Source organism: Oncorhynchus clarkii, unplaced genomic scaffold (genome assembly GCF_045791955.1).
Source record: "Oncorhynchus clarkii lewisi isolate Uvic-CL-2024 unplaced genomic scaffold, UVic_Ocla_1.0 unplaced_contig_3746_pilon_pilon, whole genome shotgun sequence".
NCBI lineage: Eukaryota > Metazoa > Chordata > Actinopteri > Salmoniformes > Salmonidae > Oncorhynchus > Oncorhynchus clarkii.
In genome coordinates, this window is record NW_027258180.1 from 74,796 (window position 1) to 98,346 (window position 23,551).

Consider the following 23,551-nt stretch of genomic DNA (forward strand, 5'->3'; position numbering starts at 1 on the left):
TCTACTCTTCCTCTAATCTGTCCTACCTTCTAATCTACTCTTCCTTTAATGTCCTACTCTCTACTCTACTCTTCCTTTCATCTAGCCTACATTCTACTCTTCCTTTAATCTGTCCTACTCTCTTCCTTTCATATATCCTACTCTCTACTCTACTCTTCCTTTAATCTGTGCTACTCTCTACTCTTCCTTTCATCTAGCCTACATTCTACTCTTCTTTTAATCTGTCCTACTCTCTTCATTTAATCTGTCCTAATCTCTACTCTACTCTTCCTTTCATCTGTCCTAACCTCTACTTTACTCTTCCTTTCATCTGTCTTAATCTCTACTCTACTCTTTAATCTGTTCTCTACTCTACTCTTTCCTTGAATCTGTCCTGCTCTCTACTCTACTCTTTCGTTTAATCTATCCCGTTCTCTACTCTTCCTTTTAATCTGTCCTATGCTCTTCTCTTTCCTTTAATCTATCCTGCTCTCTACTCTTCCTTTTAATCTGTCCTAATCTCTTCTCTTTCCTTTAATCTATCCTACTCTCTACTCTTCCTTTTAATCTGTCCTAATCTCTTCTCTTTCCTTTAATCTGTCCTACTCTCTACTCTTCCTTTTAATCTGTCCTAATCTCTTCTCTTTCCTTTAATCTATCCTACTCTCTACTCTTCCTTTTAATCTGTCCTAATCTCTTCTTTCCTTTAATCTATCCTACTCTCTACTCTACTATCCTTAAGTCCCCTACTCACTCTCAGAAACTCATCTGTGCCATCCTAACCATTGTGCAATACCCTGATATAAAAAACCATCTGTGCTCAAATCAACTCACCGCTTCTCTTTCTACTCCCGTAGGGCATTGTGGGAAATGTAGGCGGGCCCGCGGTCGAGGGGAGCGCCAGAGGCAGTACTGCCAGAAAGACTTCGGTAAGTCTGAACTTCTTGAATACCTAAAGTTAGCGGTTCAAACACCCTTGTGTGCTTTAAATTCACATGACCCAGTTTACAGCTGGGTTTGAGTTTACAACATCAGGTGATAGTGGTGCAAGTTGACATCTCACTTGAATAGTTTTTTAAAGTAAGGAACTAATGTAATTCGGTGAAACTTAAACAGACATTTTAAGTCAGTTGAAAAATTGCAGCATGGAAAAACAAGCATGGCACAACAAACCTTATTATAAGACATTGTAAGGGCGCATACATGCTTGTAAGTTATACCAAGTTTTAATGCATTATACCTGTTGGCTTTATGTAAAGTGTTAGCATAATGTCTTTCATTGGTTGTCAGTGTTCCGTGCCAAAGTCATGAGCAAGCTGTACCGGGGCGAGGAGACGCGCTACGATGTCCAGATCATCCACACCTACCACAATCGCTTCCGCCTGGAGCACCGCGAGTTCCTGTGGGTGCCCAACGTGTGTGACTGCCCCCCTCTGGAGGAAGGGCGCCAGTACGTACTGATGGTGCGTCGCCACATTAACAACGAGCAGACGTTGAACCGGATACTGATGGAGGAGGACAGCTACGCAATACCCTATAAACCTAGAGAGGACGCTCTGTTGCGCCCCCTGGAGGATCTGTGTAGTAACAGAGGGCCCAGGCCACCTGCGGAACTGAGAGGCGGCTATGCCTAGACATAGAGATGTACAGTATACACGTGCACACCTAGATGCACACATACTTTGACTGTCATGACTCCTTAACACTCCTCAAGACTGAGCACTTCTGATGGTGAATCCGACAAACAATGGGGCTGCATGTGTGAGTCTGTGTGTGACATTAAAATCCCATACACCCCTACGCAACAACTTCCTGCCTCTGGCCCTTCAAAAGACACACAGAGAGCAATAGAACCACTAGAATTCCAAAATGGGGGAACTGAAAATGGCGGAGGCAAATACTAGTTGAACCCTGGGAAGAGACTATACTCAGGGTGACCCAGTAGATCTGTCAGTCAGTGTGATAAGAAGGCAAAGCCCTCAAAGAGCAATGCAAAAGCTGACCAGCTCACAAAGTATAGCACTTTAGGTGGACATTATCACCCACCTTTAAACTTTAACCTTTAAACCAAAGAGAAGAATATATCCACTGCAATGGCCAAGCGTTTGTGTTTTGTTTTGTTCCCTTTGCTAACTAGATAACTGACTATAACTATCTGTCTGGGTTACTAACAGGCAGTGTTGGGGAAGCTACTCTGAAAATATAGTTTATAGCTTGTATCAATTACTTCACACTGGAAGAGGTTAACCTACACTTCGGCCTAGATTCAATCAGATAAAGCGTTAACCGGCGATAGCAGACACCTGCATAGCTGATGTTTTGACGGTGCTGGAGATGTAACTGTGTTGGAGCTGTCAAATTGGTGAAGAGCTACTCTTCATCATTGTCACTCAAGTTAGATATTCAGAATGACAAAGTGTAGGCTATATAGAAATAATGACTCTCAAATTGAATATCATTAGCCTAAAGAAAATAATGAGGATTTCTATCAGCTGAATCGAGGTGTAGATCACATCTCATATTCCGTGTTTCGAACTTCTAAATAAGGCTTGCATGAGATTTCTCTTAATGCGACTTCGTGCAGCCAATAGCAATGTCCCCTTCAGGTATAATGCCAGGATCTGCTCTAACGCAGTTCCACCTCCGACACTGCCTGAACAACTGCTATGCGGATGTCGGCTAAAGCGGATCTGATTGAACAGAGCCCTTACGCTACCCTAAAGAAAAATATAGTTGACTTTAATAGTTACTTTGAAAAAGTAGTTCACTACATCCAAACTACTTTGTAAAAAACTATCATATCTAAATCTGAAATGTCATCGACTAAACAGTCAAAATAAATGTGACACTTTACTTTCTTCTCATACCTAAGATGTATAAAACTACATATGGTTCCATATTGTATTTATGTGGCAAAATAATATCTAGATCATAACATTTATATTTGTGTTTTGCTTCTAAAATATAGTATTTTTTTTAAATCTATCAATGTATTTCTATCTATTGATGTATGTGTTTTGGGTAACAATTTACATTAATTTGCTCTTATACCTGTGTAGTAACCGTGTCATTAATTACACTAGTAGCATTGTAGTTACATGTTATAGCACAGTACTTCATGAATTGCATTGTAATTGCGTAGTGATGGGGTTGAGTTTATTTCACTTGTGTAGTAACAGAAACCGCTCAACTCTACTACTATTACTATGCATTTAAATCTACACTGACATAAGAGCAAGTTCATGTAAGGTGTTACTGTGTTTTGAATATTAAATCAATCAGGTTCCCTTAGTCTGTTTTGTTAGGTCTCCTATTGTTTAATTCACATGAATATTTACTTTTGTGAGAAACAAAATATGGATTATTCAGTATTTTATATTGGTGTGGCACTGAGTAGCTACAAATATAAGAAACATATTTAATTTGAATGACTGGTGAATTATGTGCAATCTATTCCTATACATTAACTATGCTGTAACAAGTTATTTTTTATTATAAGGTTTTAAATATGTGCCAACACATTGCTTTCTTTAACACCACTGACACCACATTTTACACGGCCTTTTACAAGGTCTGCACTCATATGCATTTTGTGTAGTTTGTATTGGTAGATTACCCTAGAAACATCATTCAAACTTTAAGACCTGCTGAGTGCTTGCATACAACTTTTTGATAGTTTAAAAAGTCTTTTTTTTAAATGAAACTATTTTATTTGCCATCTTCATTCAATTCCATGGGATTTCTAAAGATCCCATTGTGACAATATCAACTTCCAGACTTCTAACATTCCATTCACTGCAACTTTTGACACAAATCAGCTGACCAGTTTCTCAACAAGTTAGACACGTTGGGCATTTGATATCTTCCTCTACTTCTCTGCTATTCAAATCTGGAATCAGAACAGAAGTATCTGCTGTTTGAGTTGAGTGGAGAAAATTAGCTGGCTAACTTCAGCTAACAGCTCTCTCATGTCTCTTCATTAAGTCGTTGCTATGGATACTCACACTCTCAGGGAAAGTAAAGCAGAGGGTGAAAAGGGTGGATGAAGAATTGTGAACAACAAGAAAGCAGCTACTACTCCAGAGGTGGCAGCCAAGACAACAGCGTGTCGTCCTCCTCAGAACGGTGCTGTACATACCTCAACTGGTTAGTTGCCTGTCTGTAAAGAGAAGGGAGGGCTGTATGTTGATCCTGCTGTTCTGATTGGATAGAGTGAAGCTGTCTCCGTTCACTTGCTTCATATTTCACTTGATCACTTCTCATTGCATGTTTCGATCTGATAATTTAGACTGCTGCCTCCTGTTAGCCTGCTGCTATGATACAGTACATCAACAGGAGAGGTTTGCTAGCGAACTATCAATGTGCTTAATATCTAACAAGCGAAGCGAGAGTAGGGAAAGATGAAACGCTGATGCACATTGACTTTTTATTTTTTGTACGTGAAACCTTTTCACACGCAACAACTGTAGTTTAGATATTTGAATTTGAATGAGCGTGTGTAGCCTATTCTGTTCAGTCAGAATGTGATTCGTATTATCCAGCAACTTTCTGAGTTGGAAAAGGAGTGTGTGTGTGTGTGCGTGCATATGTCTACACTTTGTGTAGCCATTAGCAATGATGGTAATAATAAACGTCTTCTGGTAGAGATAGAAAGGCTTTTCCCAAAACCTTCTCAATTAAATGTTAACTACAAAGTAGCCTATAACCTGGCAGAATGATATGATTATTTGCATCAATCCAGTGGCCATTTGTTTAGCAAATTCTGCAATCATATGAGCACCACATAAACACCACTAACCAAACAGTCTCTTGCTGGTCCACAGTTGCATTAAAAGGGTAACTACACCCAAAAATCTAAATTGTTTTCTATTTTTCACAGACCTCAAAAGTGGTGCCCTGATGTGGTTCAAGCATTGTTGTGGACTTGGAACATCCATTTTTGTTGTTATGTGTAAAAAAAAAATGTTTTAAAAGGTGTGATTTCTGAGAGCGAAAACCTGAAAAATACAAAAGGGAGAAAATTGAATTTGGGAAACTAATTGGAATCCAATGTGATTTTAGGGGTTGTTCGCTTACAAAAATATCACACTTTAATCAACAGAAGCTGTGTTTCAATACAAAATGTATTTACAAAAATAACTTCACACACCTGCTATCATAGTAACATGAAATGAGCTAAAAAAGGACCTAAATGCAGTATCGTACACAAAGGTTTTACAGAGTCAAATTATTGGTCATTAACTGTGGAGAAGTCTTCACAGAAACGTGGCTCTCGATCCTCAATGGTTCTTCTAAAACACGGGTGCATTCATTAGTGCACTCCGTAGCAAAGCATTTTGAAATGTGAATACCAAACAAGCGTTTCATATTGGAAAATTCCAGGTAGGTCTCTTCCCGTTTCGGCACATTTGTTTCCATTCTGTTCCTAGCAAATACACCCCAGATCACAGAGAGCCCCTTTAAACCAAACATGTCAGGGTCTTGTAGCTGGGGTTTCTTGTAAAACTTAACTTCCAAAACAATTTTACCACATTTTCCTTTCAAAAACCAATTTAGAAATGGATACACCACTCCCACGATGTTAAAAAGGCATTGCGAAATAAATAATTGGTATAAGAGTATTTGGTAACATTTTACTTAAAGCCGACAGATATAATGCATTGAAAGACTTGTCATGAACATATATGAACCCCTTATAATGTGTTGTAATCAACTCATAATGATCCTGACTATATGAGCCATTAGGTCCGTTGGAAATTTGCTCGGCCAACATAAAACAGTTTAGGCCTTATTGTAAAGGCATTATACAGGCTCATACATGCTTATAACAAGTAATATAGCATTATACCTGTTGGCGAAAGTGTTAAGTAATATTTTATTTTATCATTCACATTAGCTCCACACCAGAGCGAACATATTCAAACAGTATGAACACACTAATGTGCAAAATGTTCATGTAAACCTTCGAAATGGTGTGAAATGTTCAGGTAAACCTTCAGTTGTTGAAACCACTGAGAAAAATAATGATCCTACTGACAACTCTACCCCCGGTTGTAATTTTAAAATGGTACACAGTCCTTACTATAAGAAATAAAATATTCAAAAAGAGTAACAAGTCAGCCAACATTTCCCTACAGCTCCCCTCGTAAGCCAGTCAAGAGCTCATCCTTTTTGTTCCCTTTTGGCAGTCTCAGCATAGTAGTCCATAGTGGTTCTAGCCTGGTTAAACCAGACTGAATACTTCACTTACCGAGTGAAACAATAGTGAAATGTTGTGAAATCAGTTTGGATGGCAGGATGTAGTGATTGTGTATAGGGTCTTTGTTCCTGTTTCAGAGCACAGTCTGGTTACTCCCTTGGTCTATGTTTGGAGGTTCAGGTGGTCTGTGTGAGGAACATCAGATTCATTCATTAATCCTCTGGTTAGTCTGTTAGTCTGTCCTTCTAGCTGGAGTGAGTCTCAATGACCCATGACCTCTCATCTCTGTCCCCTGACATCCGACTTCAATATGGGAGACTGGTGGAGGGTTCAAGGGGATATCATCAAAACCATCCTCCACCTTCCGGGTACCACAGCGGGGGAAATTGTCCATCTTCTCCTGCTAGCTGTCCTATCCTGTTCTCCACCCCCAGAAGCCAGACTCTGGCCCAAAGTTCACAGGTCAGACGCTGACACTGACGTGACTGGAGGAGTTGGCTGAGCGGCGTTTAATGCGGGAACGTCGCGGGCGGTGCGAGTCGGAGCCGCAGTGGCAGAGTGGGCTCAGCAGCAGCCAGAGGTAGAGTACCACGCATGCCCAACACGATGACATTTTCACCCAGAACGTGGACCAGCTGCCGTGGGTGAACGTGGTCTCCAGCACCGCTGACTCATAGCTGGAGGTGGCGGAAGGAAAGGTGGGAGAGGAATTTTGATTAGCACGGCAATGGAGGTACAATGGCACAATATAGCTGCTGTGTACAACCAGGTAACGAATGAGGTGAGTCAACAAGAATCTTACCCACAATTAAGGGAACTAAAATGTGTTTTTTTCCCTTGTTCTAGCAACTTACCCAAATGTTCTGTTTCCCTTTCTAGCTGGAGACTAGCTAGCTATATCACAAATCTCAGTTAAAACCACAACGATGTAATGAACATTCACCAGCAATGATTCAACATCAGCAGCAAGTGAACTAGTTAGATGCAGTCCTCTAGCTACCTAGTTAGCAACGATAGCTAATGTTAGCATACATCGCTAACTAGCTATGCCGAAAATGTTTAACTCATCCCAGCTACTAGTTAGTTGTAGACATTTACTGACAAACTGATGTTGTTACCCTCAGGTGTTTGGGATGCGGTGTGAAACGCTTCAATTTGGAAAAGCAGTGTGACAAATGCGAGCACAATATAGAGGAAAAATGCGCTTACGCGTTGAAGGCTATCATGACTGTTTATGATATCTGTTATATTATGACAGGGTTATATTATGACAGGGTTATGTAGCCCTTATGATTGAGCCATCAAGTGTCTTCATTTTCATGTAACGTCAACATTGAGACAACGTTGTGTTGTGGTTGTGTGTTTGCTGGGGTGTCCAATGCCCAGTGAGTGAGATATTGACCTGAACCAGTTGGTTAGGGTCATCATGACGTAGAGCGAGGCCAGGAAGAAGACGAAGTGGAAGAAGAAGTAGCTGTAAGCCACTCTCTGGTTCTCGTTGTGAATCACCTTCTGGCAGCCCTTGATATCTTCGTCAATCACAAACTCCACCTCTGGAAACACCACAGACCAAACATATAAAGTCAATCACCTGAGGGTGATAAAGAATCGTGCTGCTCTGACAATACCATAGCAGCATATAGAAAACATGCAATTTATCTTTCACAGTAATTTTATTTTCCCAGAAGGTGTAAGAATAGTGCTAAATCATATTGATTTTATTTGAATGTCATAACACCAGTCTCAGTATAGGCTAGCCGCTAGTCTGTACATAAATTATTTAGACATATTTTCTATTCTGCAGCCTTAATACTGGCTTATTTATAATATGGAGAAGAATCCGTATTAAGATAATTACGTAACTATATATTTTATGGGTACCTACATAAGGACATAAGGACTTCATTACATAAACATTCATAAGCACTACATTAACATTCATGCTTATGTCAACAACCGCAACTTTAAAGGAAGTTTTTCGCCAACATAAATGTACTGCTTATTTTTGTTTTATGTATGTTTCATGAATGTGTTACGAAGTCCTTATTCAGGTACCCTTCAAATAAAGTGTTGCTGAGAATTTATTGACATGTAGGCTACCAACCTTCCTCTTTGTCAGGGCAGCAGAAGCAGCATGTGGCTTTCTAGGAAAACGAAGAGAGAGAGAGAGATTCCAGGAGTTGTATCAAACTGCTAGAGGTAAGCAGAGCTCAGGATGCCCATACATTCTCCACACGTATGGAGCGTGGAAACATGCCGCTCACACATCACAAATTAATACCAAGATCAGTGAAGGCTGCTGAGGGGGGACGGCTCATAATAATGTCCGGAACGGAGCGAATGGAATGGCATCGTATTTGATACCATTCCATCTATTCCACTCCAACTATTACTACGAGCCCATCCTCCCCAATTAAAGTGCCACGAACCCACTGAGAACAAGATGTATGCAGAGCCACAGGAACACAGAGTTGATCCTCCATTATCCATGTTGGCAGTGAATGATCCTTGACAGTAATATTTTTATATGAATTCGTACTTTACCTGGAACTCATAGCGGTAAACTTTAATCATCCAGAAAGGGCCAAAAACCTCTGCCAGGTAGGATGCTTCGTTACTGAAAATATAGCATTGTTTGGATAAGCAACTGAAGTAAACTAATATTAGGACAAGCAATGTATTTTTTTCAAACAGAAACAAAAAATAACCTCAAAATTGCACTCCATTTGTTACATAGAAAGTTAGTAAGTAATTAGCCTAAATAAGTCAATAAGTAAAGTACTTGGGTCTCTATTCAGTCTGTATCGATGAAGTGTTACAGATTGCGCAATATAAATGTAAAGGTATTTTCTGATTGAGCCAACACATGCAGTGTTTACAGTGAATGCAGTCTCCACTAACGCAGGACAATTGTCTTTAAATTTCAATCACGCTGTAACACTGACCTTCAGCGATTCGGATTGAATAGAGCTCTTATTGTTTGATCACTGTGTAGAGAGACTGTACATATGATTCAATGGGACAACTGTTGACATTCATTACACACTCCTCCAGTGACTTGCCACTCACCATGCGAAGAGCACACAGCAGTACATGATGGCAGCTCCTATAATGGCCACCGCGTTGGTCTCCTTCTGGATGCCATCCTGACCCACACTGGGGTAACATACTGTCATATTCACCCCATGGTACACCACTGGGACAACAGAGAGAGGGAGCAGAGCAAAGAAAGTTTCATCCTCTGTTTCCAGCTTTTCTTTAGTAACCGTGAACTGTGTGGTTTTACTGAGGGAATAAAGAAAAGTGTGTTTCTCCCTGTCTGTATGACCCTATAGTAGTGTGTGGTTCTCCCTGTCTGTATGACCCTATAGTAGTGTCTGGTTCTCCCTGTCTGTTTGACCCTATATTAGTGTGTGGTTCTCTATCAGTGGAGGCTCCTCAGAGGAGGAAGGGGAGGACCATCCTCCTCGGTGAAATTTCATTAAAATAAAAATAGTGAAACACTAAAAAAGAAAGCTTTTGTCTTCTGTGTATATTGACCTCAATACAAAACCTAGGAGGCACGTAGGGCCTCACCCCCTTCAATAGACCTGCATGGTAATTTTGACCACTTCCAGAGGACGACCTCCAACCAATCAACATTGATAAGTATGAACTGACATGTTGTCATCCAATCATAGGATTAGGATCAGATGAAACGAGTGTTGTATTGGGCTTGTGCCACAAAGCATTAGGGTGGGAATCTATGTGTTGAGGAGCTTGGTGACATTATTGGAGATTGAAAAGTCATATTTTTCAATTCAAATGAGTTTCTTCAAATTACAGGACATGGAGGAGGTAGATTGTTTTCTTGGTTTTAGAACATCATTTTTGTGTCCAGTTAGTGCAATTTATTTCAATTTTGTTAACTTTTCGATGAAGAACCCCTTAATTCGCTGTGGTACACGGAAAAGGTGCTAATTAAAACCGAGGGTCGACCTCTGCCTGAGATCAGTTTCACGAAGAAGGGTGAAAAGGTGAGGGTGTTCAATACCGATTGGTATCAAAAGTAGAGGTCGACCGATTAATTGGAATGGCCTATTAATTAGGGCCGATTTCAAGTTTTCATAACAATTGGAGATCAGTAATCTTGGAAGCCGATTTTGCAGATTTATTCATTTAAAAAAATATATATAATTTTACACCTTTATTTAACTAGGCAAGTCAGTTAAGAACACATTCTTATTTTCAATGACGGCCTAGAAACGGTGGGTTAACTGCCTTGTTCAGGGGCAGAACGACAGATTTTTACCTTGTCAGCTCAGGGATTCAATCTTGCAATCTTGTTAACTAGTCCAACGCTCTAACCACCTGCCTCACGAGGAGCCCGCCTGTTACACAAATGCAGTAAGAAGCCAGGGTAAGTTGCTAGCTAGCATTAAACTTAATCAATCATAATCACTAGTTATAACTACACATGGTTGATGATATTACTAGTTTATCTAGCGTGTCCTGCGTTGCATATAATCGATGCAGTGCGCATTCGCTAAAAAGGACTGTCTTTGCTCCCATGTGTACCTAACCATAAACACCAATGCCATTCTTAAAATCAATACACAGAAGTATATATTTTTAAACCTGCATATTTAGCTAAAAGAAATCCAGGTTAGCAGGCAATATTAACCAGGTGAAATTGTGTCACTTCTCTTGCGTTCATTGCATATGCAACAGTTTGGGCCGCCTGGCTCATTGCGAACTAATTTGGCAGAATTTTACGTAATTATGACATAACATTGAAGGTTGTGCAATGTAACAGGAATATTTAGACTGATGGATGCCACCCGTTCGATAATATACTGAACGGTTCCATATTTCACTGAATGAATAAACTTCTTGTTTTCGAGATGATAGTTTCCGGATTCGACCATATTAATGACCTAAGGCTCGCATTTCTGTGTGTTATTTTGTTATAATTAAGTCTATGATTTGATAGAGCAGTCTGACTGAGAGATGGTAGGCACCAGCAGGCTCATAAGCATTCATTCAAACAGCACTTTCGTGCGTTTTGCCAGCAGCTCTGCTGTTTATGACTTCAAGCCTATCAACTCCCGAGATTAGGCTGGTGTAACGATGTGATGTGAAATGGCTAGCTAGTTAGCTGGGTGCGCACTAATAGCGTTTCAAACGTCACTTGCTCTGAGACTTGGAGTAGTTGTTCCCCTTGCTCTGCATGGGTAACGCTGCTTCGAGGGTGGCTGTTGTCGTTGTGTTCCTGGTTCGAGCCCAGGTAGGAGCGAGGACAGGGACGGAAGCTATACTGTTACACTGGCAATACTAAAGTGCCTATAAGAACATCCAATAGTCAAAGGTATATGAAATACAAATGGTATAGAGAGAAATAGTCCTGTAATTCCTATAATAACTAAAACCTAAAACTTCTTACCTGGGAATATTGAAGACTCATGTTAAAAGGAACCACCCGCTTTCATATGTTCTCATGTTCTGAGCAAGGAACTGAAACGTTAGCTTTCTTACATGGCACATATTGCACTTTTACTTTCTTCTCCAACACTTTGTTTTTGCATTATTTAAACCAAATTGAACATGTTTCATTATTTATTTGAGGCAAAATTGATTTTATTGATTATTATATTAAAATAAGTGTTAATTCAGTATTGTTGTAATTGTCATTATTACAAATACATTTTAAAATCTGCCGATTAATCTGTATCGGCTTTTTTTGTCCTCCAATAATCGGTCTGGTATCGACGTTGAAAAATCATAATCGGTCGACCTCTAATCAAAAGTATAGCTGGATAACAGGATCTTTCATTAAGCCACCTGTATTTCTGGCCTTGCCTGCTTTTTGTAAAGTCTGAGCCTTGGCTGAAAGGTGGGTACAGTGACCTGAAGAACATTGATCGTTAAGCTAAACTGCAAAATAAAAAGCAGGGAGCGTATAAATGTCCACATCAGATTCAAGCTTCTGCCAAAAAGTCGCATCGATCACGGCGGATGTCTGGATATTCTAACTGCGCAACAACGAGAAAGAAGAAACAGGGATGTTCTCAAGCGACTTATCAACACCACTGCATTTTTCGCCATGCAATAATTGGCTTTTAGAGTACACGACGAGAGGGAAAGTTCCGCTAACAAGTGCAACTACAGCGGTAAGTGGAAACCCTACTTGCAGTGGTAATTGCACGTTACGATGCTTTACTTGCTGAACATATGGAACTTTCTACTTTTTTTCTGGGATGTTCTGAATGATTTGATAGCTTCCATCGTGTCATCCATTAAAAGTTAGATGAAAGAGAGTTTGACACAGATCATTTTCGAGCGCGCTTAAGTAGGGTTTCCACTTTGCTCCGGTATTTATTTAGCAAAGATAACACACAATCACTCCAGACAGACACAAGCAAAAACTCATGACATAAATGTTGCAGCAGCCTAGGCTACACCTAAACTGACAGATCTGACATGCCGTATGGGATGAAAACGAGACCATTTTGCAGTCGGATTAACTGTAGGCTACTAATAATAGGTGCTGCATATAGCCTATGCACCCTGCTCATCTGGTTTAGGTAAATAATTGGTCATGTTATGTATTTATAGTCCATTTGTGTGTCAGGAGAAAATGTGAATGTGATCAAATTTGGTTTATATTCCAAATTGGGCTGGCAAAGCTGCCTATACGTTTTCGATCCAAAATTATTACAACATAATAGTGATGACAGACGTGAGTCATAACGCAAACATGCGTAACGCAAACTCAGCTCTGTGAGTTCTGTCTATCAGTTGTCTGGGTAGAGGAAATCCCCCTCATAATCTAGTCTAAATATAATTCATTGAACAAGTATAAGGTTGCTGCAGTTTGACATAAAAAAAAAATAACATGTGACCTGATTAGGAAAAACTGGTGTCACGACTTCCGCAGAAGTTGGTCCTTCTCCTTGTTCGGGCGGCGTTCAGCGGTCGAAGTCACCGACCTTCTAGCCATCGCTGATCCGCTTTTCATTTTCTATTGGTTTTGTCTTGTCTTCCATCACACCTGGTTCCAATTCCATCAATTACATGTTGTATTTAACCCTTTGTTCCCCCTTGTTGGTAATTGTTTCTTGTAGTGCTTTAGCATGGTATGCTGGTATTTACCGGGTTTTGTTTGACCCATTTATTGTATTGTTCTGTTGACAGGTGGTTTATGGATATTAAAGGACACTGTTGTAAATCAGTTTTTGTTCTCCTGCGCCTGACTTCTCTGCCGCCAGTATGCACCTCACTACAGAATTACCGACCAAAACTATGGAGTCAGCAGGAGCAGGTACCCCGGGTATATGGGTGGAGGAGCGCGTCCGGGAGCACGCAGCAATGCTCCACCATCTTGGCACCACCATTGATCGTGTTGTCCAGACAATGGACCGCTGGGAGAGACAGGGAGTTCTTCCAGCGCCTCCACCAGCACAACCAAGGTCTCCCCTAAACGCCCCTCTTCCTCCTGGTCCCAGTGGGATTCGTGACTCCCTGCCCCAGGAATACGACGGAAAGGCTGCGAACTGCCAGGGGTTCCTTCTACAACTGGACCTATACCTGGGCACCGTCCACCCGGCTCAATCGGGCCGTGAGAGGGTGTCCGCCTTCGTCTCGTGCCTCACCTGGAAAGCCCTGGAGTGGGCCAACGCCATGTGGAGAGAGGGAGATGCGGCATGGGACCAGTTTGAGGAGGTCACCTGCCGTTTCCGGGCAGTCTTCGACAACCCGCCCGAGGGTAGAGAGGCGGGTGAACGCCTCTTCCATCTGAGGCAGGAGACGAGGAGCACCCAGGAGTTCGCCCTGGAGTTTAGGACCCTGGCTGCCGGCGCGGGATGGAACGACAGGGCCCAGATCGACCATGACCGCTGCAGTCTGCGTGAGGACGTCCGTCGGGAGATGGCCTGCAGAGACACCACCCTCACGTTTGACCAGCTGGTGGACCTGTCCATCCAGCTGGACAACCTACTGGCTACCCGCGGACGTTCAGATCGGGGTCTGGTGGTTCCATCCTCCCGCACCCCCGCTCCGATACCCATGGAGCTGGGAGGGGCGGTGCGCAGGGAGACCGGAGGGGGTTCCAGCTCGTCGGTGCCGGGTTGGTTCCTCTGGGGATCGAGGCAGCAGGCAGGGCGCTCTGGCGCCAACCCAGGTGAGCCGGCACCATTCTCACCAAGAGCCCTCTGTTGCACATATGTTTGTGTGTCACTTTCCCTGAGTTTTCCCCGTATTCCCAGCATAAGGCGCTTGTCGATTCAGGCGCGGCTGGGAATTTTATTGATAGAGCGTTAGCCCATAGTTTAGGGATCCCCATTGTTCCCGTGGCTGTGCCCTTCCCCTTTAACGCCTTAGTCGACCATTAGGGTCAGGGTTGATTAGGGAGGTCACCGCTCCTTTGAGCATGGTGACGCAGGGGGGTCACAAGGAGAGAATTGGTCTCTTCCTCATTGACTCTCCTGCGTTTCCTGTGGTGCTGGGCCTACCTTGGTTAGCTTGTCATAACCCCACTGTTTCTTGGCCACAGAGGGCTCTCACGGGGTGGTAGCGAGAGTGCTCAGGTAGGTGTTTAGGGGTTTCCGTTAGTGCTACTACGGTGGAGAGTCCAGACCAGGTCTCCACCATGCGCATTCCCCCTGAATATGCCGATTTGGCTCTCGCCTTCTCCAAAAAGAAGGCGACTCAATTACCACCTCATCGACGGGGCGATTGTGCGATATATCTCCTGGTAGAAGCTGCACTTCCCAGGAGTCACGTGTATCCCATCTCACAGGCGGAGACGGAGGCTATGGAAACATATATCTCCAACCTGGTTCGTATCCGGGAGGGAGACGAGTGGAAGACGGCTTTCAGTACCACCTCAGGGCTCTATGAGTACCTTGTCATGCCGTACGGGTTGATGAATGCGCCATCAGTCTTCCAAGCCTTTGTAGACTAGATTTTCAGGGACCTGCACGGGAAGGGTGTAGTGGTGTATATAGATTACATTCTAATATACTCCGCTACACGCGCCAAGCATGTGTCCCTGGTACGCAGGGTGCTTGGTCGCCTGTTGGAGCATGACCTGAACGTCAAGGCTGAGAAATGCCTATTCTTCCAATGATCCGTCTCCTTCCTAGGGTATCGCATTTCCACCTCAGGGGTGGGGATGGAGAGTGACAGCATTTCATCCGTGTGTAATTGGCCGACTCCCACCACGGTAAAGGAGGTGCAGCGGTTCTTAGGGTTTGCCAACTACTACCGGAGGTTTATCCAAGGTTTTGGTCAGGTAGCGGCTCCCATTACCTCACTGCTGAAGGGGGGTCCGGTACGCTTGCAGTGGTCGGCTGAGGGCTCTGTTTACCTCGGCTCCCGTGCTGGCCCATCCGGATCCCTCTTTGGCAGGTGGCCGCGTCCGAGGCTGGGATAGGAGCTGTGCTCTCTCAGCACTCGGGTACGCCACCGAAGCTCCGCCCGTGCCTTTTTCTCGAAGAAGCTCAGCCCGGGGGAGCGAAATTATGACATGGGGGCCGGGAGCTGTTGGCTGTCGTCAAGGCCTTGAAGGTGTGGAGACATTGGCTTGAGGGTGTTAGACACCCTTTTCTCATCTGGACTGACCACCGCAATCTGGAGTACATCCGGGCAGCAAGGAGACTGAACCCTCGCCAGGCAAGGTGGGCCATGTTTTTACCCGTTTTGTGTTCACCCTTTCCTACAGACCAGGCTCTCGGAACGTGAAGGCAGACGCATTGTCCCGGCTGTATGACACAGAGGAGCGGCCCATGGATCCCACTCCCATACTCCCTGCCTGGTGGCGCCGGTAGCGTGGGAGCTGGACACGGACATTGAGCAGGCGTTACGTGCAGAGCCCGCTCCCGTCCAGTGTCCCGCTGGGCGTCTGTACGTCATGTAACACCGCGATCCTGGTCATTGTGGATCGTTTCTCTAAGTCCTGTCGTCTCCTCCCTCTGGCCGGTCTCCCTACGGCCCTACAGACTGCGGAGGCCTTGTTTACACACGTCTTCCGGCACTAATCCCCGAGCTGACATGGTACAAATCTGTCGTTCTGCCCCTAAACAGGCAGTTAACCCACTGTTCCTAGGCCGTCATTGAAAATAAGAATTTGTTCTTAACTGATTTGCCTAGTTAAATAAAGGTCAAATAAAACTAAAACTACGGGGTGCCTGAAGATATAGTGTCTGATTGGGGTCCCCAGTTCACGACTAGGGTCTGGAAGGCGTTCATGGAACGTCTGGGGGTCTCGATCAGTACTTCAGGGTTTCACCCCGAGAGTAATGGGCAGGTGGAGAGAGTGAACCAGGATGTGGGCAGGTTTCTGCGGTCCTATTGCCAGGACCGGCCAGGGGAGTGGGCAGCATTCGTGCCCTGGGCCGAGATTACACAGAACTCGCTTCGCCACTCATCCACTAACCTCTCTCCCTTTCAGTGCGTACTGGGGTACCAGCCGGTTCTGGCACCTTGGCATCAGAGTCAGACCGAGGTTCCTGCGGTGGATGACTGGTTCAGGCGCGCGGAAGAGACATGGGAAGCTGTCCGTGTTCACCTTCAGCAGGCCGTGACGCGCCAAAAGGTGAACGCAGATCGCCACCACAGTGAGGACTGGCTCTCGACCCGAAACCTGCCCCTCCGCCTGCCCTGCCTGGAAGCTGGGTCCGCGGTTTGTGGGGCCATTTAAAGTCCTGAGGAGGGTGAACGAGGTTTGTTATAGGTTACAGCTTCCACCCGATTACCGTATTAACCCCTCGTTCCATGTGTGTCTCCTCAGGCTGGTGGTGGCTGGCCTGCTCCAGGAGTCTGAGGTGCGGGAGGTTCCTCCACCCCCTCTAGACATCGGGGGGCCCCGGCGTACTCCGTTCGCTCCATACTGGATTCGAGGCGTCGGGCGAGGGGCCTTCAGTATCTCGTGGAGTGGGAGGGGACATGTTGGACCCTTCAATGCAGCAGGAGTTCCACCGTCTTCGTCCGGGTCGCCCTGTGCCTCGACCTCTGGGTCGTCCCCGAGGCCGGTGTCGAGGCGCTGCTGGAGCCGCGTCAAGGGGGGGAGTACTGTCACGACTTCCGCCGAAGTTGGTCCCTCTCCTTGTTCGGGCAGCGTTCGGCGGTCGAAGTCACCGACCTTCTAGCCATCGCTGATCCACTTTTCATTTTCTATTGTTTTTGTCTTGTCTTCCATCACACCTGGTTCCAATTCCATCAATTACATGTTGTGTATTTAACCCTCTGTTCCCCTTCATGTCCTTGTCGGTAATTGTTTCTTGTAGTGCTTGTGCACGGTATGCTGGTATTTACTGGGTTTTGTTTGACCCATTTATTGTGTTCTGTTGACGGTGGTTTATGGATATTAAAGGACACTGTTGTAAATCAGTTTTCGTTCTCCTGCGCCTGACTTCTCTGCCGCCAGTACGCACCTCACTACAACTGGTCCCATCATAGCCCTTATAAAACCATTTTACAGCTGAATAATCACTGTCATAACTTTATAGGGTCCAGAGTTTTCCTGGTTAGGTTAACAGACAAGGAAAAACTCTGGGTCCCAGGGGATAAATTGAATGTTTCCTTTCCAAGCACTGTGAGTACCCCTATCAATTTTCTGTCATTACTGTATGTAGAGTCAATCACACATACACACAAACAATCACATTATTACACATCAATGATTTTACTGCTTGCTTGGACTAACTCCTTCTTAGCTCTCTTGTCTAACTGCATTGTGTTGTGTTATTGTTTTTTGTCTTTCTAGTCAAATCATGTCCTGAAGTCAAGCCTCTGAACACCTCAACTCATGCCTCATACCCTCATTCAATCACTACTGTGATCCCTTTCCAACACTGTGTAAGTAGCCCTCTCATTTCCATTCTCCATAATATTGTACTATAAATGTCTTTATTAAATGCTTTAGGTTAACATAATTACTCTTTGACCATTTTTGAAACACACTTTGACGTCTCTGCGTTCCGCACCTATACCATGGGTCTCCCATCCTCTTCCATTTTTCAAGTCACCAGCCTCCACTGTTCTCTATAATCGTCTGGGGCTGTACTCACCTCAGAGTATGAGTGCTGATCTAGGATCAGGTCCCCCCTGTCCATATCTTTTTCATTATGATCTAAAATACAAAACTGATCGTAGATCAGCACTCCTTCTCTAAGATGATAAATTAATACGGGCTCTGATTCAGAATGTCAGATTACGGAGGCCCGGTGTTGTATAGTTGTTTTGATATTTCTGAGGATCCCCATTAGCTGAGGCAACAGCTAATCTTCCTGGGGTCCAAACAGGATTAAAACAATTACATCACAACCAAACCTAACAGCCTACACCCTTAACAACACAATACATCATTCAATATATTATTACTCTAATATTACAGATTTATAACATGTACAATACTACAATACAATAATAGCCAAGGCAGGACAAGAAAACATCCCTGGAGGTAAGTAAGTGCAATAATAACAAAATACTTGAGGCAAAGAAAACAATGTCCGGTCAAGTCTATCCCTGGGACAATTGGAACAATAAAGGTAGAGGGGCCGCTGAGTCTCTGGCTGTGCGTAAGACTAAACAGACTGTCAAACATTGGTTATTTTGTGTGAGATGCAAACTAACACTATTACTGTGTTATGATAGGCATATCTGTGTGTGTGTGTTTGTCTCTCTGTGTGTGTGTGTGTGTGTGTGTGTGTGTGTGTGTGTGTGTGTGTGTGTGTGTGTGTGTGGGGTGTGTGTCTCTCGCTCTGTGTCTTTCTCTCTCTCTCGGTCTCTCTCTGTTTCTGTGTCTCCCTCCCCCAGGTGGCCATAGCTGTGGATTCCAGAGTGGATTCCTGTGTGTTGTGACCAAGAGAACAGATGCCTTGGGTTCAGTGAAAACAATTACAGGTTTGCTTACTGTACACACACACACCAGGCCGAGCCCACTGCAGGGGAGAGGGGACCTGTCCTGCTCCCAGTGTTGTGTGTTTTCAGTCCCACTCCAGACTAATTCCTCCACATAGAAACACAGGGATGTGTGTCTGTGTGCCTGTGTGCTTGATGAGGTCACCCAGCAGACTGAGCCAGAGGGAAACTGAACAGGCAAACATGACTGAACAGGACAGGAGGGAGGACCACTCTCTTGCGTCCCAAATGGCACCCTATTCCCTTTATAGTGCACTACTTCTGAACAGGGCCCACACATATACATGCATGCGTACACACACACACACACACACACACACACACACACACACTCCAGTGAAAATGACTATTTAAAACACTATCCTTACTGGGGATGTTTAGTGTGAGTGTATGTGTTGAACAGATGTTTTTATACACGGTGCTGATTTCCTCAACAAGTTGCAGCATTGCCCTGTACTGCCCCGGGACAGCACGTACCCTTGCCTCCACGCAAAACAACTAGCTGGTACAAAGAATGTACAAATCAGAATGGGTGGAACAGACATTCCTTTTCAAAACAATGTTATGTACATGTCAACTCAAAGCAATATCACGTTGCAATGTCACAACAAATCACCGTTATATGATAGAAGCATGGCTTGTGAGAAGGAGAGAGGGAGAAAGATACATAGTTATATAGAGAGAAAGGAAGAGAGAATGTTTAAAAAGAGAAAGGTGAGAGGGAGAGGAAATAGCTGGATGTCTGAAGGGACTCATAAATCCAGAAAGAGAGGAATGAGAAAGATGACTGTTGGACTCCCTGGGGGTTGTGTTTGGAGACTCAGTCGGGGGCTGGAGGAGGTTGTGAAAGACCAGGGGGAATTAGCAGAGGCAGGTGGAAGCATAGGAGTCAGAAACAATATTTGCAAAATGTACCGTACGGCATCATAAAGCAATCTGAATTGGAATGAAAGTTTGAGGGGCCAGGCTGTTTGGAGTAGTAGGTGGCTGGGGGAGGATGGGGAAGGTTGCAAGAGATAAGGGGCAATTGGGGGAGGCAGTTTGGAATGGCAGTGAGCTGGTGGAGAGGTCAGGTAGGTAGAGTACAGTTACTGTGCTGCTCCATTACTCATCTGACTTAACGCACTGACATCCACATCCATCCGTTCACATGGAGTTATTGAATTAAGCGCGTGTAAGTAAGAGGGGAGCTTGACTGATGACGGTATCGGTGGGAGCCACAGGTCGGTTCCATCTGAATCTCATACCTTATGAATCACAGCTTGAGACTAGATTGGATACAGATTCAGAAACACTGGGTTGGTGTATTGGATGCATCACGAGAAAATGTACACGGCTTCAGAGGGGTCACAGTGCCCCTCTCACTGTGGGGAACCTCTGGCCTGGTGAAGCTGACAGGAGCTCTACGACTAAAAAAATAGACCCCCTACTTTATCATCCCAGTAATTCTTCTTTCTCTTATCTGAGCAGACCAGAAACCTTTCAATATACAGTATACATTCAAACAATACTTTAGAAGCATTTAAATATAATACATTGGAAGGTTGTGCAGGACCATGGTAGATGAAGGAACCAATCTTTTCAGACTGTTAGAGTATTTATCTGGTCAGTAAGGCAGGGTATTATGTCTGCTGTTTGTAACACTTTGTTATATGAGAAAATGTGATTGTATTATACATTGTGGACGAAAAGAGATCCTAATCAAATCTCTCACCCTGTCTCCTGGTATTTTGTGTTGAAACTCCTTTACTTTATCACCACAGTAATGGCAGGTTGATCAAGTATTTGACATGGTGAACTTTACCCAGTTACAGTATGCACAATTAACATAACCATTAAAACACAATCAAAAATGATATTTGATTGATAGGTTGATTGATTATTTTATCCCATTTGACGTTTTGAAATGTTACCTGATCATGTCAGAGTAACTGTTCAGTAAAACCTTTTAAATGCTTTCAGAATAACGTTGGACTATTTAATACTGTAGCCACTAGTTTCCATTGAAAAAATGACTGACTGACTGAGACAGACAGATACAGACAGACGGACAGGGACTACTTGTTCACCAAGACAAGGCGTGTAAGAGTGTGTAATGATACTGTCAGGCAGCATTACTGTGTTATGTTGTCATTAGATCCATCAGGAATGCCAAAAAGCCTCTTCACCTCCCTACAGCATACTGTCTCCACTAAGAACAACATGTAGCAGCACATAGTGTGTGTGATGTACAGAGACCTTGTCTTGGAGTGAATGTGTGCTTGGGCATTGCTGTGATTCAATGTGATTGAGTTGTTTGTGGTGCAGTAGAGGTGACTGAAGTGCACATGATGTCAGAAGTGACTCAGGTGAGTGTGTGTGGTGAGGGGTCGGACAGGATATGATGTGCGCCTGTGTGTGTGTGCCTGCTCACACACGTGCATCCATGCAAGTACAGTTGAAGTCGGAAGTTTACATACACTTAGGTTGGAGTCATTAAAACTCGTTTTTCAACCACTCCACACATTTCTTGTTAACAAACTAGTTTTGGCAAGTCGGTTAGGACATCTACTTTGGCATGACACAAGTCATTTTTCCAACAATTGTTTAAAGACAGATTATTTAACTTATAATTCACTGTATCACAATTCTAGTGAGTCCGAAGTTTACATACACAAAGTTGACTGTGCTTGGAACATTCCAGAAAATTATGGCTTTAGAAGCTTCTGATAGGCTAATTGACATAAATTGAGTCAATTGGAGGTGTACCTGTGGATTTATTTCAAGGCCTACCTTCAAACTCAGTGCCTCTTTGCTTGACATCATGGGAAAATCAAAAGAAATCAGGCAAAACCTCCCCCATTTTTTTTTTAGACCTCCACAAGTCTGGTTCAACCTTGGGAGCAATTTACAAACGCCTGAAGGTACCATGTTCATCTGTACAAACAATAGTACGCAAGTATAAACACCATGGGATCACGGAGCCGTCATACCGCTCAGGAAGGAGACGCGTTCTGTCTCCTAGAGATTAATGTATTTTGGTGCAAAAAGTACAAATATATCCCACAACAACAGCAAAGGACCTTGTGAAGATGCTGGAGGAAACTGCTCCAAAACCCCCATAAAAAAGCCAGACCACGGTTTGCAACTGCACATGGGGACAAAGATTGTACTTTTTGGAGAAATGTCCTCTGGCCTACTGAAACAAAAATAGAACTGTTTGGCCATAATTACCATCGTTATGTTTGGAGGAAAAAGAGGGAGGCTTGCAAGCTGAAGAACACCATCCCAACCTTGAAGCACGGGGGTGGCAGCATCATGTTGCGTGGTGCTTTGCTGCAGGAGGGACTGGTGCATTTCACAAAATAGATGGCATCATGAGGCAGGAAAATTATGTGGATATATTGAAGCAACATCTCAAGACATCAGTCAGGAAGTTAAAGCTTGGTCGCAAATGGGTCTTCCAAATGGACAATGACCCCAAGCAATCTTCCAAAGTTGTGGCAAAATGGCTTAAGGACCACAAAGTCAAAGTATTGGAGTGGCCATCACAAAGCCCTGACCTGAATCCCATAGAAAATTTGTGGGCAGAACTGAAAAAGCGTGTGCAAGCAAGGAGGCCTACAACCTGACTCAGTTACACCAGCTCTGTCAGCAGGAATGGGCCAGAATTCACCCAACTTATTGTGGAAAGCTTGTGGAAGGCTACCCGAAACGTTTGACTCAAGTTAAGCAATTTAAAGTCAATGCTACCAAATACTAATTGAGTGTATGTAAACTTCTGACCCACTGGGAATGTGATGAAAGAAATAAAAGCTGAAATAAATCATTCTCTACTATTATTCACATTCACATTATTTCACATTCTAAAAATAAAGTGGTGATCCTAACTGACCTAAGACAGGGAAATCTTACTTGGATTAAATGTCAGGAATTGTGGAAAAACTGAGTTTAAATGTATTTGGTTAAGGTGTATGTAAACTTCTGACTTCAACTGTATGTATGCGTGTGTGTTCCAGTGTTTCCAATGCCCCATTTCCCATAGGGAAGAGGCTAGTGTACCCTACTTTTCTCTGGGGGCCGGCTGGACAGGGCAGACAAGGTGAGGTACATGACGTAGCAGCTGATGATGGAAGCCTGCAGGAGCCCTGAACGAGGCTGTTCTGTAGACAGAGAGCGAGAGGAGAGCTTGAGAACTAAGAACACACACACACAAATGGACAAACACACACACAAAGTGGGAGGCCAGGTCGAGAAATCGGCATGACATTCAATACATGGTAAAAACATCCTGGTAAAACCCTGGCATGTATAGACAGAGGTCCCCTAACACAGTTATGTCTGAACAATGATGGAGAGATGACAGGTTAGATTATATGGCATCATCCACACATGGATGTTGGCTCAGCCTGAGATGGAGTAAGTGTTCCCTGCTAAGTACCTGGAGGACAGACACACTGCCTGTTTCACATTGGTGGTGGTCTTCCAGGCTGC

General features: G+C 43.8%; 2 protein-coding genes across 3 annotated transcripts in view; one reads left to right on the forward strand and one right to left on the reverse strand.

Moving 5' to 3' along the window:
• The window catches only part of LOC139395911 (ADAMTS-like protein 5), a 57,630-nt gene extending 54,223 nt beyond the window's left edge, over window positions 1-3,407 (forward strand). For both annotated transcript variants that reach the window (XM_071143222.1, XM_071143223.1), the window contains exons 12-13: window positions 837-908; window positions 1,270-3,407. In XM_071143222.1, the coding sequence (XP_070999323.1) occupies window positions 837-908; window positions 1,270-1,613 (416 nt within the window). In that variant the 3' untranslated portion in view covers window positions 1,614-3,407. The remainder of the gene's footprint in view (window positions 1-836; window positions 909-1,269) is intronic.
• Window positions 3,408-6,510: 3,103 nt separating this feature from the next.
• On the reverse strand, window positions 6,511-23,220 carry LOC139395910 (serine incorporator 4-like; the record flags this gene model as incomplete). Its single annotated transcript, XM_071143221.1, has 6 exons — window positions 6,511-6,855; window positions 7,581-7,731; window positions 8,283-8,322; window positions 8,723-8,795; window positions 9,248-9,374; window positions 23,125-23,220. Coding segments are annotated over 6 exons (701 nt in total), but the record flags the coding sequence as incomplete, so codon positions are not given.
• Window positions 23,221-23,551: the final 331 nt, after the last annotated feature.